Here is a 17,409-nt window from a genome sequence, read left to right as displayed (position 1 = left end):
AAAGCAGGGTAGCCAATGGGGTAGCCAATTGGGCTAGGTTGTGGGGTACCTCTTTTTGCCTAAACTTTTGAAATCTGAAACCTGTTTTCATGTGGAAATAACTATTACAACATCTTGTTAATGATTCCATGTAATAAAATTGAAGATTCCTTTCGAACTTCAGCCACAATAGCCTTTTTTCCAAAGGTACTGAATTTTGTTACTTCTCAAGAGACCTGGCGCCATTTTGTCTTCCTTCTTGGCTTCGTTTGAAACTTTACAGACCCGAATAAAAAATATATACAAAACAGTTTTTAATATTTTAGATTTAGATTTATTTATGTTTTTAATTGTTATTTCCGTGAAGCTGTAATTCGATAATAATAGCTTTGGAATCGCCTTTGGGCCATATGATCTCTAATCTTGTCATATCTTAACAATCCTTTATTATTGAATCTATTGTTTCATTTAAATCATGTTTAGATGTTTCAAACAATTAATTCCTTTCAAAATTTCTAAATATGGCAGCTTATAATAGGTACAAAAAGTCTTTTGAAATAGCTCTATTATAATGAAGCTCTATTTCTTACTCTTCGTGCATTAACACGTGGTAATTTATATCTTTCTTTATCTTTGGAATCATACATGATCAATCTAAGTATCAATCAGATTCATGCTCCCTGGTCAGTAAAATGTGGTTCTATACATTCATTTTCGGTATTTCTATTCTGGTCTGTAGAATATTTAGGTACCCCACAACCTAGCCCAATTGGCTACCCTGCTTTTTAGACCAACCCGACTTCGGTCAAGATTTATTTACCACTGTCACTCAAATTTTCTTACCAGATACAAATTGACTTAAACCTCACTTTTAAAGTAATACGATTATTCTTCTGATGCTGTAATAGAGTCCTTTAAAATTATTTAATTAATTATTTCTAGGTTGACCGTAAACCTTACAAAATCATAAAATAAATGTTTACACGCAAGTGAAAGTAGTAAGTGCTAAAAACAGTAAAATAATCATAATATTAAACGTAATCGATTAATGGCCCTTCTAGCAAATCCCAACAATGACTCCTTTGTACCGTCAACTGCTCTAACTTGGGACAATTGGTTGAAACATGGGACTGTTGCATATCTGGTCTGTATTTTCACTAATTGTGTAACCGAATTGCCGTCCCATGTTTTGTTAGATAGTCCCAAGCTAGAGCAGTTGGTTAACGGTAACTATTTAAACTGCACCCCATTAAACAAACCCTCCCCAATCTCTTGCTGGTTCTCCAGTGAAAAATATATAGGGGAAAGATACCAGAAAAGCAACAAGAATCTTAGTGCGGAAATGGGAATCTTATACAAAACAAAGGTACCACTGTAGTTTTTTTATATATCAAAATGAAAATCCAGATTAGCAAACGGTGTATCAAGATCAGTGAAGTTTGATTAAAGCTCGATTAGTTTGAATTATTACGTAGACAGGAGACCCGTCGTGTGTTTTTTTTATAATTTGATGTACACAAGACGGGTTCGAGCTGTGAGTCCAATATTGGACTCACATTTTTTACAGTGGGAAATTCGAATTTAGCGCTGTCCTCACTTACTAAGATAAAAACCGAATTTAGGAAGTTCCGGTTTCTCTAAGAAAGTGTGACCAGTAAAAGAATAACAAAATTTGATTGGCTATGTTTTCAACCGTTATTAGGATCTGAGAAATTCAAACTCTCAGCCCATACCATGCTAATACATTTCGCCATCAGTTTATCAAAGAAGAAATCATAGCATGGATTCCCAGGCTAATTATTACCTTGTTGCCAATTCTTTTTACATTCTGATGCCTTATTAGCAGACGCCCACACTAAAGCATAAAGAGCAGGCCAATATCTATCATCCCATCGGGAAGGAAAAGCTGGAAAACTTTACTTACCAAACCCATCGAACACCAATCAAACTTCATTGGATAAAAAAAACTGTCATCAAACTTATATAATCAAACTAATCAAAAAATCTCTTACCAAATAAGGTTTGGTAATCGAACAGCTATTGTTTGATTTCAATGGATACTGTGAAGTTGGATACAACTTGCATCAGTGGAGGGAAACTTACATACCCATCAAAATTTCAAAACAAAAGAACTACGCAGCTCTGCTCGCAGCTCTACTCTATCATTTTTGTTTTGATTTAACTTCATTTGAGGGGATATGCCATATTACCCTCCACTGACAGTTAGTCACACTAGCACCCCGCCAAAATACGTATCAAAGATTAATGCTGCGAAAGCGCTATATAGTTTACATGACTCTCAAGCAAAAAAATGCGCCGCAAAACTTCTAAAAGGATTCATGAAAAAATAACCCAGCACTTTTTAATGAAATTAACATTTTCAAAAACTTTGAGAAATTGCCTAAAATTTGAGCCATAGATGAAAAAATTAAAGCCAAGCCAACCTTGAAAACTAATTTGAAGATCAACTTCCCAAGAAAAAGATCTACGGGGGAGGCGGAACCTACCTAGATCCGCGCACCGCCGGATATGATATTTCCCGGAAATTTTGCCAGACCTCAAACAACCATTTACATGTGCAGAATTATTTTTACTTCAGTGTATAAACAAGGCCTAAAAAATTGAAGCGCTGTCTCAGGAATTGACCAGACCCGATCAATCGAACTTGTCTAACCAATCGAACAATCGAACTAATCGAACTCCATCGAACGATTAAAGTTCGATTAAAAAAATTAATCAAACCCAATCGAACACTCACAATTTTTGAAGCAATAATAGCAGTTCGATTAGTTCAGTCAAAAAGTTCGATTTAATCGATTTAATAGTTCAATGATATTTAAAAATCCTCATATCCTCCCTCGCTTGCAAAAACTTTGTCCTGACACGCGATTGCTATTTCGACAATACCCAGACTTAACAGCTTGACGTTTATTGTACCCGGATATTTGTCTATCCGGATTAAGTCCATAGCCCCTCTGTTGCGATTTCGCGCCCGGCCGAGTGGCGGAATAGTACACCCTAACAAACCGCCTCTGGCGCTAAAAGGATACAGGAAAAGTGTGAAATCCGTTATCGGAATTAATTTCCCGATTTACATTCCAAAATTGGTTTATCGAACTGATCGAACCGAAACCCATTGATCGAACTTAATCGAACACTCACAATCTTTTAAAAAATCTTAGAGTTCGATTAATTTTTTTATTCAAACTTTAATCGTTTGACGGAGTTCGATTAGTTCGATTGTTCGATTGGTTCGACAAGTTCGATTGATCGGGTCTGGAATTATGAACAACAAAATTTGGTTGGTTGATTTCTGGCTGCTGCACGTTCGCAATCTACAGTAATTTTGTCTCATTTTAAGTTTTCAAGTTTTCATTAATTGTCAGGTAACTCTCATCCTTGTTGTTGCAAATACATCCTATAGATGACTGATGTTGTTTTTTCTGAAAGCTTAATTTCCTAGTGTTGTGACTATATATAACTGCTGGACTGATGCAAGTTACCCGATCTCACGGTACTGTAGTTTGACAGTTCGATTACAAAAATGATCGCTGAATTTCAATTAACATGATTTCTAAAAAATACTTGCTAGAACTGACTGTTTGTCACAACTGGTTTCACTATTAAAAGGAGAAAAAAAATCATACCTGTGCTGTTTGTAAGTTTTTAGTGAAGAAGAGGGTTTTTTTTATCTTTTATGTTGTTGCTGTGAAAAGTAACTCTTTTTATTCTACTTACTTTATTGGTGCATTCACTAACTACACAAACATAAAATACTTAGTAGTAAACGAATAATAAACCTCTTTAAATACTCTACAAAAGACCAGAAAACATGATAAAAATTTTACAGCAGCAGCAAGTTTCAAAAGCAGCCATTAAAAAGTTCTCACGATGAATGTTTACAAAGGCTTGGTTACACTTCTTGTACTAGCGTAATTTTTATTATTTAAAAAAAGCGCTTTTTTTATCTTCGTGAGTGAGTCCACCTTTAGAATATTGGCCGTAGTACGCCCGCAGCCAAACGCCCACGCCATAATTTGCGCCCCAAAAATTTTCTCGATAGACACGCAGAATGACAATCGTAATACTTTCGCTAGGCGAAATTAATAAATGAAAAAGAAATAATTTCAATATATGAATTTATACAGTACACAATAGAAATCTTAGTAAAAAATTAATAAACTTTATAAGTAATTTTCGAAAAATAAAATAATATTCAAATAAGAATGTGCTTTACCATACACAATAAGCCACAGTAAGATTCACGACCAAGTTGCGATGAGCAAGGAACTATATACAACTTTTTAAAGTGCAACCGTTAAACTTTCCGGTTAAAAAGCAGCAGCATATGATTGTCATAACCGGCTAAGAATTCGGTGATCTGAGATGGTCAGAGTGTGTCCATAAGACTTAACTATTGCTTCTCTTTATGTTAAGTGTCCCTAGCTTCTGCATATTGTGATCTAGTGGGTTTCAAGTCAGGTGGTCCAGTCCGTCCTCCGCCCTCACCAAGTTCTGAGTAAACAGCACGAGGCGGGACGGGTGGCTTTTTAGCGACGGGCGGTTTATTGATTGGTATACCGGATGGTGTTTGATATTCCGATTGCTGAAAAAAAAACTCAAAGTATTATTCAAGGTGATAGTAAGATCAAGAGGGATGGGAAATCTTGATTTTGATCTGTGGGACTGGTCGGACGGAATCATTTATGCGTAACAAATCAAACAGTTAAGTATATATCTGATAAATTTTCATGCTTTTTAAGCGCCCGGTTACTAGACAATGCTGCCCTTCCAGAAATGAGTTACTGGCATGTGAAAACACTCAAAAAAAGAGCCTTTTTTGGCTTAAAATGGACGATGCCTTGTCCTTCAGAATAGAACCTGTAGAAAGCTGATTATGATTAACTTCCTCAAAAAAGACAAGATTTTTCAGAAAATGGAGTTCATTTTTCAGATACAGGTTTGTCTCAGACCATTTTTTCTTTAAGAAAAGGCGCAAAAGCTAAAGAATAAGGAATACAACTGGGATTTTTGAATGTCAATTTAAGAGTCAAAGTATCAAAAGTTGAATGAATCACCTCAAATCTGTCCTGAAATGAGAAGAATCGATAAGACAAATTTTGACGTAAAAGCACCAAGAAGAATAAGGGTCAAATAAGAAGAGCCGAGGCTCTAATAAAAAATTGAGAAATCTCACTTCTAATGGTATTCGTGCTTCATCCGCTGGTTCATTGCGTTCAGGCCTGGAAAAGAAGAACAGAGAGGGTTGATAATTATAGTAAATTTATTCGACTTTGAGTTGAAATGATTATTTCGTCAACTGTAGCTCTTCCGGATAGATATCATTATAACATGAGAAAAATCATCTCTATCATTAATAGCGCAAAGATCATCAATAAATCTAGCAACTGAATGAAAATTGTGTGCTCTAGGAGAACTAGTAGATATCAAATTTTGTACATATTTAAGTTGGTAATAATAAAGAAAGAAGTTAGCCCAAAATGGAGCTGGATCTATTCCCATCGGGATACCGATGTTTTGTCTGAGTATATGATTACCAATTTTGAAATAGCAATATATGCCTTTATACCGGGTGTTTCAGAAAAAAACTGTACAAGTTTAAATTTAGTTTGTGAGAAGTGAGATTTTAAGAGAGGTCTGTATGACTCAGTTCCTTAGATCAATTAAGAGGTTATGTTTAAAAAGGTTGGAGTTTAGACAATTGAGATTTAGTAAATAATTAAGACTTGAGTTTGGATTAGTTCTGTCGCGAACGCGATTTGAACATTTAAAGAACATTCTCGAAAAGAGAAGAAACGAAGAAACATTTCGAAATTTCTCGACACGTTGTTTATGACGTAAACTGAGCACGTTTGTACATTACATAAACTGAACTCAGCAATTCTCATTATACATAAACGAGTTTGGCAAGTTTAAAAGCGCTAACTCATCGGACTTGAACGTGACGTAGAACACGTACTAAATCTTCATTATATTTGAACAATAGGTCTTTTATTTTGCTTTGTTTAGGATTTTCATTATATCAGCAGTTTTTGAAGTAGTATAAGTAGGGAATATTTCTAGGGTATTTTAGAGTTAAATTTTAGTGATAAAGAAGAAATACGCTATTCAAGCAATGAGGAACTCTCAATCAATTTAGGTTCCGAAAACATCGAATCATAGCCGCAATAATTACATGGTAGCAGAGGGTGGTTCAATTCGTTGTTTTATGGAGTCAAGAGAAAAATCGCTTCAACAAGCGCAGAGGAAAACAAAGCAAGGATAAATTTTGTTATCGTGAGAGAAATTTCGTTAACAAATAAAGAACCATATAATAAAGGAACATTTGGATTTATATAATTTAAATTCAAGAAAGTTTGTCAAAAGGAGATATTAATTGGTACAGGAGAAACTTTCAAAAAAGAAACTTAAACAAGAGGAATATCTTTTATTACAAAGGATTAACAGGTGTAAACGAGAGAAACAATTGAAACTATGGCGTCGAAGAGAATCGAGACATCAAAACAGAGATTATTTGAGAAAATCGAAGAGGGAAAGAAATACCTCAAAGAAAAAGAGAACATTTACGAAGTTAATGAGCTTACCAGACTTAGAAATGCCGTAGCCAAGAAAAACGCACAATTTGAAAAGGACATTCAAGAGTACGAGAAATCCGAAAATAGAGATGAAGAGAAAGTCACCAAATACCAAGACTTTCAAGTCGAAGCTGAAGACATCTTGGATGATTTGGAACATTACATCGAGACCACCAAGGAGAAATTTGAGAGGGAGGAACGAGAGAAGATTCGCCAACTAGAGGCTGAGGAGAAAAATCGCCAACTCGAAGCTGAGGAAAAGAGACAAGAACAAGAATTTCAACTGGAGAAACTTCGTATCGAGTCTGAAGTTCAGATGGAGAAGTGTAAAGCCGACACAGCTACTGCGACCGCAACTGCAGCTTTAGAGAAAAGGAATACTGTGAAACAACAAACTGTTCGACTACCAAAGTTAGAGCTTAAAAGATTTAATGGACAGATATTGAAATGGCAAGCCTTCTGGGACAGTTTTGAGGCAACAATTGATAAGAATGACTCACTTAGCGAGATAGATAAATTGAACTATCTTCGCTCCCAGCTAGAAGGTGCAGCTCTGAAATCGATCAATGGACTAGAGCTGACACAGACAAACTATAACGTTGCTATCGGAATTTTGAAGGAGAGATATGGAAATACGCAACTGATCATAGATAACCATTATACAAAGCTATCGGATTTGGGTGTTGCAACTGATAGAACCTATTCATTGAGATCAACTTTCGATACAATCGAACAACACCTAAGATCATTGGAAGCCCTAGGAGAACACATTGATCAAAGACAGAATATCACTCTAATCCGAAGAAAATTTCCAGAATCCGTCATCAAGCAGATCGAAATGCAAAAACCACCAGAAGAACCTTGGACTGTCGAGAACTTGAGAAAAACCCTACAGAGATATATTGCAGCAAACGAACTTGCAGCCCAACACGAGCCTAAAACAAATCATCAGGGCAACCGTCGACCCGACTACAGAGATGGAACCATGTTCTCCAACACCAGACAACGCACCTTGAAATGCATATTTTGTGGAAAGGGACATTGGAACGACGAGTGCAAAACTGTTCCAACAGTCAAGGAAAGAAAAGAGAAGTTGAAGGGGAAGTGCTTCATATGCTTAAAAAGCCACCAAGGAAGATGTAGGAGACAAAAACCGTGTTACCATTGCAAGAAAACTGACCATCATCGAAGTCTTTGCCCTACTCACACCAAAAAGGAAACAGATAATGGGATGATCGCTGATGACGTGGAGATTGATGAGGACACCTTAATCGAAGAAGAAGGACTCTTATCCGCTGGCGAGAATGTCATTATGCAAACCGCATTGATCGAAGCTATGGATAGAGAAGAATCGGCATCAGAAACCACCAGAGTTTTAATGGACACCGGCAGTAGCCGCACTTACATAACCCAGGAACTTGTTGAGAAACTGAAACTAGAAATTGAAGATAAAAACCGATTGACTGTTTTTACCTTTGGCGGGAAAAAGCCAAAGGAGATGACTTCACCTGTTGTCACCATTGTGTTGAAGTCAAAGGATGGAAACATTCTCCAAGTAAAAGCCAACGTTGTGCCTAAGATTTGTGCACAGATCAATCGTCATCCCGTTCATCTTGAAGACAAAATGAAATTTCAAAGAACTTTCAGACTAGCAGACACCTTACCTACAAGCCGCGAAGCTTCAACCATCGGTATTTTGATTGGAAATGACTATTATAACGATGTCATGACAGGAGAAAGGAAACAAGTCCAGGAGGGATTATTCGTATTGAAATCAAAATTTGGATGGGTGATATCCGGACGCACCAAAAGTAAAGACAAGCATCACTCCGAGAGCACCTTGTTTGTGATGACCCATACATCAAGCAACATCCTATCGGAAATCCAACAAGCTACAATCACAGACAAATCACAACCGACACCTCCTAACCTTGAGGATTTTTGGAACCTGGAGACAATCGGAATCAAACCAGACGAACCAAACAACACTGACGAAATCGCCACAGAGATGTTCAAAGATACAGTTACAAAGGAAGGTCAACGATACTCTGTCAGCTGGCCGTGGAGAGATGAGGATCACGATTTATTACCAGAGAATTATGAACTGTCCCTAGGCAGACTGAAGTCCCTAATAAAACGTCTAGAAAAGGATCCAGACCTTCTCAGGCGATATGACGAAATTATCCAGACACAAGTTGAAAAGGGAATGGTCGAGAAAGTAGATGTTTCTGAAATGAACAATGCTAACAGGAAACATTACATTCCCCACCACGTCGTTGTCAAGCCAGACAGTACAACGACAAAGCTGAGAATCGTTTACGATGCATCTGCCAAAACACGAAAGGGCAACAAGAGCTTGAATGAGTGTCTTTACAGAGGACCAGTCATCATGGAAGACTTGTGTGGACTGCTCATGAGATTCAGAACAAAGAAGATTGGAATTGTATCAGACATCGAAAAAGCATTCCTACAGATCGGCATCCAAGAGGATCAACGAGATGTAACAAGATTTTTATGGTTGAAGGATGTCACCAAACCAGTCTCCAACGACAACTTGATGGTATACCGATTTGCAAGAGTACCATTTGGCATTATTTCAAGTCCATTTCTTCTTGGTGCCACGATCCAACATCACATCGAGAAGTCAAACACACCAATAGCACAGAAGATCAAGGACAACATCTACGTTGACAACATCATCACAGGGGCCAACAACACGGGCGAAGCCGTCGAATTGTACAAGAATGCAAAAGAATTATTTAAAGATGCTTCAATGAATTTACGAGAATGGTTGACAAGCTCAAAGGAGGTCAACAGCCTGATCGAACAGGAAGATCGCATTGAAACCACGACCGCTAAAGTGCTTGGACTCAACCGGAACACGGAAGATGACGAGCTATCAATATCAACAAAGAAATGCTACTTAGCCGAACAAGCCACGACTAAACGAGAAGTCCTGGCAGCTATCGCATCAATATACGACCCCCTCGGAATGATGAGCCCAGCAATCATCAAGCTGAAGATTTTCCTACAATCACTTTGGAAGAAGGACATGGACTGGGATGACCCATTGACAAAGGAAGACAGAGAAACGTGGCTGGATCTGACCAAAGAATTGAATGACCTGGCATCAATACAGTTTCCACGATTCATTGGAAATCAGAAGCAGCAATTACTTGGATTCTGCGATGCATCAAAGAAAGCATATGCTGCGGCAATCTACCTTCGAACAGAGATTGATGGTACACCCAACGTCAACTTGGTTTTTGCCAAAACTAGAAACGCACCAAAGGAGAAGAATGTCAACCCAAATAAGACAAAGAAAGGCAAAACCAAAGCAAAGAAGACAAAGGATGAGATGACTATCCCAAGACTGGAACTAATGTCAGCTCTAATCGCCACAAGGGCACTACGTTTCATTGCGAAGGAACTTGGACTTGACAACAAACAGATGACACTATGGGCTGATTCAAAATGTGTTCTTGATTGGTTGAAGCAGAAAGATAACAAAGATGTATTCGTAAGAAACAGAGTCAACGAAATCATCAAAGAGAATGACATCAGCTTCAGATACGTCAACACTAAACACAACCCAGCCGACATCCCAACCAAAGGAATGAGTACTGAAGAGCTGAAGAAAAGTAAATTGTGGTGGCATGGACCAGAATGGCTGAAGAAGGAACCCAATCAATGGCCAACCTGGGATGTGGATCAAATCAACAAAGAATCAATCAAACGGACACTGGAAACAAAAGACAAAGGATCTAACGTTATCTACGAGACATCCATTCCAGCCACTACAGCCAACGCACAGCCAGAGGATGCCATACAAACACCATTCGGAATGAAAGTTGAGAATCATTCCTCATTCAACAAAGTTCTCCGCATCACAGCATACGCCAACCGTTTTCAACTCAAGATAAAAAGGATGGTTACCACAAAAGGAGATTTGACAGCAGAGGAGATCGCATCAGCAAAGCTGCAATGGATCAAATATTTACAGATTAAACACTACTTGACGACAACCAAAGGAAAAGTCACAATGAATAAGAAGACAGCAACCAACCCACTCAACCTACAACTGGACGCAAATGGTATCATCAGATGTCACAGTCGACTATCAAACGCTGATTGGCCACTAGAGATGATCCATCCAATACTTCTACCAAGAGGAGAAAGATTTGTTCAATTGATGATAGAGGATACACACAAAAGACTGTTCCACTCCGGAGTCAACCACACACTTGCAGAGATGAGGAAACAATACTGGATCCCACAAGGACGAGCTGAAATTAAACACGTATTGAGGCGCTGCAAAATCTGCCGAAAACACCAAGGAGGACCATACAAGATGCCGGAGATGTCACCTTACCCAAGGAGCAAGCTGACAAGATCAACACCATTTAAAACCACTGGACTTGACTACTTCGGACCGTTAAAAGTAAAACAATCAGACGGTTCAACACAGAAAGTCTGGGTGTGTCTCTTCACCTGCGTCGTGGTGAGGGCCAGTCACCTGGAAATTGTCAACGACATGACAGCCGAAGAATTCATCATGGCACTGCGTCGATTCATTGCAAGAAGAGGAAAGCCAAGCCATATAATTTCAGACAATGCAGCACAATTCAAATTAGCTAGTTCTACAATCGACTTGGCGTGGATCAAAGTCATCAACGATGAAGCAGTGACGTCATACTTAGCCAACGAGGGAATCAAATGGTCATTCATCATCGAACTATCACCATGGATGGGCGGATTTTACGAAAGAATGGTGGGAAGCAGCAAGATGGCACTGAAGAAGGCAATTGGGCAAAAACTTCTCACACCAACGCAACTACAGACTTATCTGACAGAAACAGAAGCTATATTGAACACACGACCATTGGTATACATTGGAGAAGATTTGAATGATGGAACTACAATCACCCCATCACACTTTCTGTCACCCAACACTAAGACAGGAACACCAACACTTGAGGACCAAGACGAAATCAATGATCCAACATACGTCGAGGGAAGAATGGAATCAAAGGAAATACTTCTGGACACATGGAAACGAGGACAACGGATGTTAGAAACATTCTGGAAGATTTGGAAGAACGACTACCTTCTAAATCTCCGTGAACGAACAAAGTCTCGTCTATCATCACCACGAATTCAAGCACACGAGAAACCGAACGTTGGAGATATCGTCCAACTCAAAGATGACACACCAAGAGGATCTTGGAAACTTGGAAGAATCACTGGATTAATCACCAGCACAGACGGAAAGATCAGAGCAGCAAAGGTACTACTTGCGACAAAAAATACCGTCAACCGTTCGCTAAATCTACTTTACCCCTTGGAATGTGAGAATGATTTTAAAGTCGAGGACGATTTAACCACGGATGACATTGACGATAATCAAGATGTCAAACAAACAAACGAAAAGGAGATTCAACCTAAACGACGCTCAACCAGACGAGCAGCATTGGAAGCTCGTGATAGAATTTACGGACAAAATTTAACTGACGAATGAATCGGTATTATTTGCCGTCGGGAATGTCGCGAACGCGATTTGAACATTTAAAGAACATTCTCGAAAAGAGAAGAAACGAAGAAACATTTCGAAATTTCTCGACACGTTGTTTATGACGTAAACTGAGCACGTTTGTACATTACATAAACTGAACTCAGCAATTCTCATTGTACATAAACGAGTTTGGCAAGTTTAAAAGCGCTAACTCATCGGACTTGAACGTGACGTAGAACACGTACTAAATCTTCATTATATTTGAACAATAGGTCTTTTATTTTGCTTTGTTTAGGATTTTCATTATATCAGCAGTTTTTGAAGTAGTATAAGTAGGGAATATTTCTAGGGTATTTTAGAGTTAAATTTTAGTGATAAAGAAGAAATACGCTATTCAAGCAATGAGGAACTCTCAATCAATTTAGGTTCCGAAAACATCGAATCATAGCCGCAATAATTACAAGTTCAGGGTTAGCGTTAGCTTAATCAACAGAGTTATTTAAAAGGGCAGTCCTTTTGATTATACATTTTTTATAAGAACAAACTATATAACAACATAATGCTTCGATGTCCAAAATGTTAAGAACAAATTAAGAACACTTTGAGGCTTTGTTGACTCTGAAACACCCGATTTCAAAGGAATATGGACATAAATACTTAGAAAATGGTGAACATTTTTAGGCTTAAAAATCAAAAAGTTAAGAACATCCGAAGGCTTCAAAAATTTTGAATGTTCTTATAAAAAACGTGTATATGTCATAGGGTTCACGACAAAGATTTAAATGCGTGGTCAGTGAGGTTATTGAATGATCATTATCAGGCTGGATGTCAAACTCTAAATATGACAACAGTGTAATCATCAAAACATGTCCGACTCGGATAAATTTAAAGTTTCAAAATTCATCCAAACATTATCGACTGAAGATTCAAAGTCCATTACGTAACAATAAGACTATATTCAATAACAGAAGTGCTTAAAATTTTCATTCTTTTGGAGAGTAGGCGTTTGACTAACAAGGAAGAGGTGCACGTGCTTTATAAAAGAACAAATTTTATAAGAACGTAAGTCTTCGATGATCAAAAAAATAAGAGCAAGTTAAGAACATTTTAAGGCTTTAAAACGCCCAATTTTTTAGGAAATTGCATCAGAATATTCACAAAAATAGTGAAATTAAGAACATTTTCGGGATAAAGGTACACGCTTTTTTTATAAGAAAAAAATCAATAACAGCCGATTTTCATCCAAATTTACTGGTTCTTATAAAAAGACGTGTAGGAGAGAAGAAGGAATATTTGAAATGAAACTTTGACCAAAATCATTTTGAAGGGTTTGAAGATTTGTCACCTCATACAAATATCGTTCAAGACTATTTTTCTCTAAGGTGGCGAAACTAAAAATCGGATTGCATCTTAATCGAGACAAATAACCCCTAATCAACAAGTCTCATTTATTCAAAAAAAAAATTAAGAAGATTTTAGAGTGATGAAAAAATAAGACCCCTTTGCTTTTCATTAATTATTTACGAGGTTCTATTGTTACTGTTACAAAAGAAGGCTCACAAAACCTGAGAGAAAAGGTGGATGGAATCATAAAGAAAAGATAGAGAATTTTATTAACAGATACTTTATGAATTATAGATGTCATCGAAAAATTCATTTTATTTTATTCTTTTGTTTTTATTCCTAATGAAATATGAGAAACAGCGCCTTTTGAGTCGAACCATATGTAAAATGGTAGTCATGGTGTTTCGAGTTAAGGTCCTATCTACACTATGAAGTCAAATATTGATTTTGAGAGAGTGCTAATGTTTAACCAGGTTTCTCTTCTTCAAAAAACGTTCCGGCCTTTGATACTGCATTACTGGAAGCATTTAGTATATAAATTTACTTATTTTTGGTAACGGAAAGCCCATTTTGGTTCAAACCGGACTTTTTTAAAGCTGATAAAATCAAGTTTTTACGTAAAGAAGCTCCTCAAAACAATGTTTGATGATTGCAAAACAAATCTATTGATTTAAATTTTCGCATCTAGACAACAAGAGAAAAATCTCGCTTGAAAAATGTCAAATAGATGCTAAGGAAAAGCCGATAATCAAAAGTGAGAATTGGAAAAAATTCATAAAACTACATTTTCTTACAGACTTGATAAACCCTCTGGAAGGCTTATTTTTAAACTTTCAACAAGTATATTTTTAAGCTTACTTCCAGACAGTTTTTAAAATTATGTGTCATTAAGAAGGGGGACGACTCAAGTTACAAGCTATCAGGACTATCAGGGGGCCATCAATATTTAATTTAAAAAAGATTAAGACTGTTTAACAAGCTAATGTCAGAAGGTTAAGTAATTGACAGTACAAACAAAGTTTAACATTTGGTCCTAACTTTTTAAATGGCTTTTTAATAAAGAAGTTATAAACATACATAGACTTTATCCTATGATTTTTATTTACAAAACACAAAGATTGATCAAGCAAAACAAAAGAAAAAACTTAATAGATACCTATATCCAGCAAATTACACCACTAATGAGAGTCATGATCCTTTCATCTAATCCAGAAAAATATCATCAAATATGTACATTATTCTGAGAGGAATCATCGCCTCATTGGAACAATCCATGTTTAGAAAAATTCACAAGGCTCAATTTCGATGCATTCTTTTAACAAGGAATTAAGATAAAACTTAGCTCATGGCAAAGAAAATGCCAATGATTTTTATTGTGTTATTACTATTATTCATCAATAAGTAAGAAAGTAACGGTTTTAAATTTACACAGAAAAATGTGTATTTTTATTTCTACAATCTCGGCTAAATTTTTCATTTCAGATGTAAGAAAATTCATATTGATTTTAAAAGGACATGATCCCCTCTTTGATTGTTTTCAAAGGTAGATACATTTTTTTAGGATTTTACTAATCAAATAATACTTAAAAAGTTAAATTTAAAATAATATAATCGTGATGAGAAATAAATTCTAATAAATCTTTTAGTTTATAATATTAATAAGAGGTTATGCAGCAGAAAAACAAATTAAGATCCTGGTTTGGGTTTCAGAAAACTCTGATTTATTATAAAAATCCGAAATAAAGGACACCATATGTGCACAGATTGTCCCCTTTTTAAGGATTTATAGATTTAAGTTATTTTAATTTAAAAATTCTGAATTATCAGTTTAAGTATGAGTCATTATACATAAAAAGTCTTGAATTTCTAATGACTGTAGACCTAGACCAAAAAACAACTACACCGGCTCTTTCATAAAAATATACAATGCTATCCAACCCAATATGGTTTGGGTACCGTTGACTAAAAAAACTTTCAATAATGGAGGTACTCTTAAACTCTCCATCAAGTCTATCCACAATATCTGATCAACACAATTGAAATGCATGCATGTGTGTGAAAGTGTCAAAACAAACACAAAATAGATATCATCTTTATTGTTTTTCAACAAACAATTGAATTTTGGACCGATCTGGTGAAAGGTGTCATGGATGTTTTGAAGGTGTTTTAACGACAAGAGAGAAAAGGGTTCACCTTCCAGTATTGAATGCCGCCAGTCTGGTTCCACTCTCTGGATCATCTGGATCTCCTAAACAAAAGAAAACAATAGATTGAAATTAGTAAAATTTCAAGTAATTTGACCTACCAACCATTTTGTGAGTCTAATTAGACTTTCCTTGAGGTATCAAAAATCCAAAATTATGGCACTACAACAGTTAAATATTCTCCCGATTAACAGTTTTATTTATTGATAGAAAATAGGTGGAAAAACAATTTCATCAACCCTTTTATACCAGCGGCAACTTACTGTTTTTCCTGTAACAATAACAGCATAGGGCAATAAGGATCGCCAGAACGACAATTCCAACCACAACTCCAATGATGATTCCAGTGGAGGAGGAAATACCTGAACCCAAATAAGAAGAATTTGGCGAATCTACAAATTGTAAATAAAAGAAAACGAAAAAATCTTAAGGTGTTTGTGCATTAGTAAAAAAAATTATCAGGAAAAATTAAACAAAATAAAATGGTTGGAAGTGTTTAAAAAATAATCTGAATGATTTTCACAAAACAAAATAAAAACATTACAGTAAATTTAAAGGTAAGAATAACAACTATTATCAATTAGTGTAAATTAATTTTCAAAACAATTACAAATGCCTCCAGAACAAACAATTTTAAAACAAATTCCTCAAGCCAATAATTTTAGTGAATTTGGTAGATAGTTCAGTTCTTACAGAAATTTTCAAAAATTGCCATGTCAAAATAAGTTCTTATTAAATATATTAATATATTTTTCGGTATTTTTGCTAATCACCAACATTAGTTCCCTTAATAGGTATAACTCAATATCTCTCTAAAAATTAACACGGAAACTAAGTAACCAGTCCTTACCTTCGGATTCTAATATCAATTTTTGTAGTACTTGAGAAGGTTTCCCCCGTCCCATATCAACATCCACTTCATAAGTTCCTGCATCAGAGCTCCGGAATTTTTTAATAGTTATTCGAAGACGATCCCCAACTTTGCCAACTTGTAGTCTCTTTCCATATTTATTAGTTCCACCATCAGCAACTTGTGCTGCACCACTTTGCTGAATAGTAGCTAAGTTTGTATCTTTATTATAATATATTTCAAATTTATCAGCGCTAGTGTATCTTGAAATGTCCCATTCTAAAACAGCATCTCCATCTTCTTTAGCAGTGACTGTCCGACTACTGCCATTAACTATAACAAAACATTTTCATAAATTCACAACTTGGAAACCAACCTATGGTTATAATACCTTCAGGGATCTTATCGGGGAAAACTTCGTCGGGGAAAAGTGACGAAATTTCGGCCAAGTGACAAATATTTTTCCCCGACGAAAATTTTCCCCGGCCTTAATGCGTTTACCAAAACCAGCAAGTGACGAATATTTTCCCTGACGAAAATTTTCCCCGACGAAGTTTTCCCCGATAAGGTTTATCTTATTGGAACTTTGTTTAATAGAAAAATTATCTTCATGGTATCAGAATTTCTGCAATTGGAACTTACATCATATTCATTGCTAGAGACTATTTTTGAATAATTTTATAAATAATAAATTCAAGATTGAATTTAAAATGGTACCTTACCAAAAGATTGTGCCAGTGAAAGTAATAAAAGATTAATAATAATGATCATGATTTGCTATAGTACTTTGTTATTGTTGTAATTCATTCTAAAAAGAAAATAGAGGTAAAGAAATTTGGGTCATGTGTTACTATGATGGCCCTGACAAAGTAATGGTGTATCAATAAATTCACATTTTCGTGCCGTTATCTCTTATTCTGACAT

At 36.1% G+C, this 17,409-nt stretch overlaps 2 protein-coding genes across 3 annotated transcripts; one reads left to right on the top strand and one right to left on the bottom strand.

Moving 5' to 3' along the window:
• Positions 1–4,270: 4,270 nt before the first annotated feature.
• LOC136811682 (uncharacterized) lies at positions 4,271–17,318 on the bottom strand. 2 transcript variants are annotated; one of them, XM_067068310.1, is made up of 6 exons: positions 17,208–17,318; positions 16,486–16,818; positions 15,899–15,997; positions 15,625–15,679; positions 5,177–5,222; positions 4,271–4,585 (listed from the first exon to the last, which is right to left on the bottom strand). In XM_067068310.1, exons 1-6 carry the CDS (start codon positions 17,254–17,256, stop codon positions 4,412–4,414), a joined length of 756 nt encoding a protein of 251 aa, XP_066924411.1. In that variant the 5' UTR covers positions 17,257–17,318; the 3' UTR covers positions 4,271–4,411. The 2 variants fall into 2 exon arrangements, with proteins under 2 accessions (XP_066924411.1, XP_066924410.1); XM_067068309.1 differs by having other exon boundaries at positions 4,328–4,585; positions 15,899–16,027.
• LOC136811665 (uncharacterized) lies at positions 6,238–12,093 on the top strand. Its single transcript, XM_067068293.1, has one exon. It carries the CDS (start codon positions 6,475–6,477, stop codon positions 12,091–12,093), a length of 5,619 nt encoding a protein of 1,872 aa, XP_066924394.1. The 5' UTR covers positions 6,238–6,474.
• Positions 17,319–17,409: the final 91 nt, after the last annotated feature.

This window comes from Clytia hemisphaerica, unplaced genomic scaffold (assembly GCF_902728285.1).
Source record: "Clytia hemisphaerica strain Z4C2 unplaced genomic scaffold, Clytia hemisphaerica genome assembly, whole genome shotgun sequence".
NCBI lineage: Eukaryota > Metazoa > Cnidaria > Hydrozoa > Leptothecata > Clytiidae > Clytia > Clytia hemisphaerica.
This window is presented reverse-complemented; position numbering and strand designations above follow the sequence as displayed.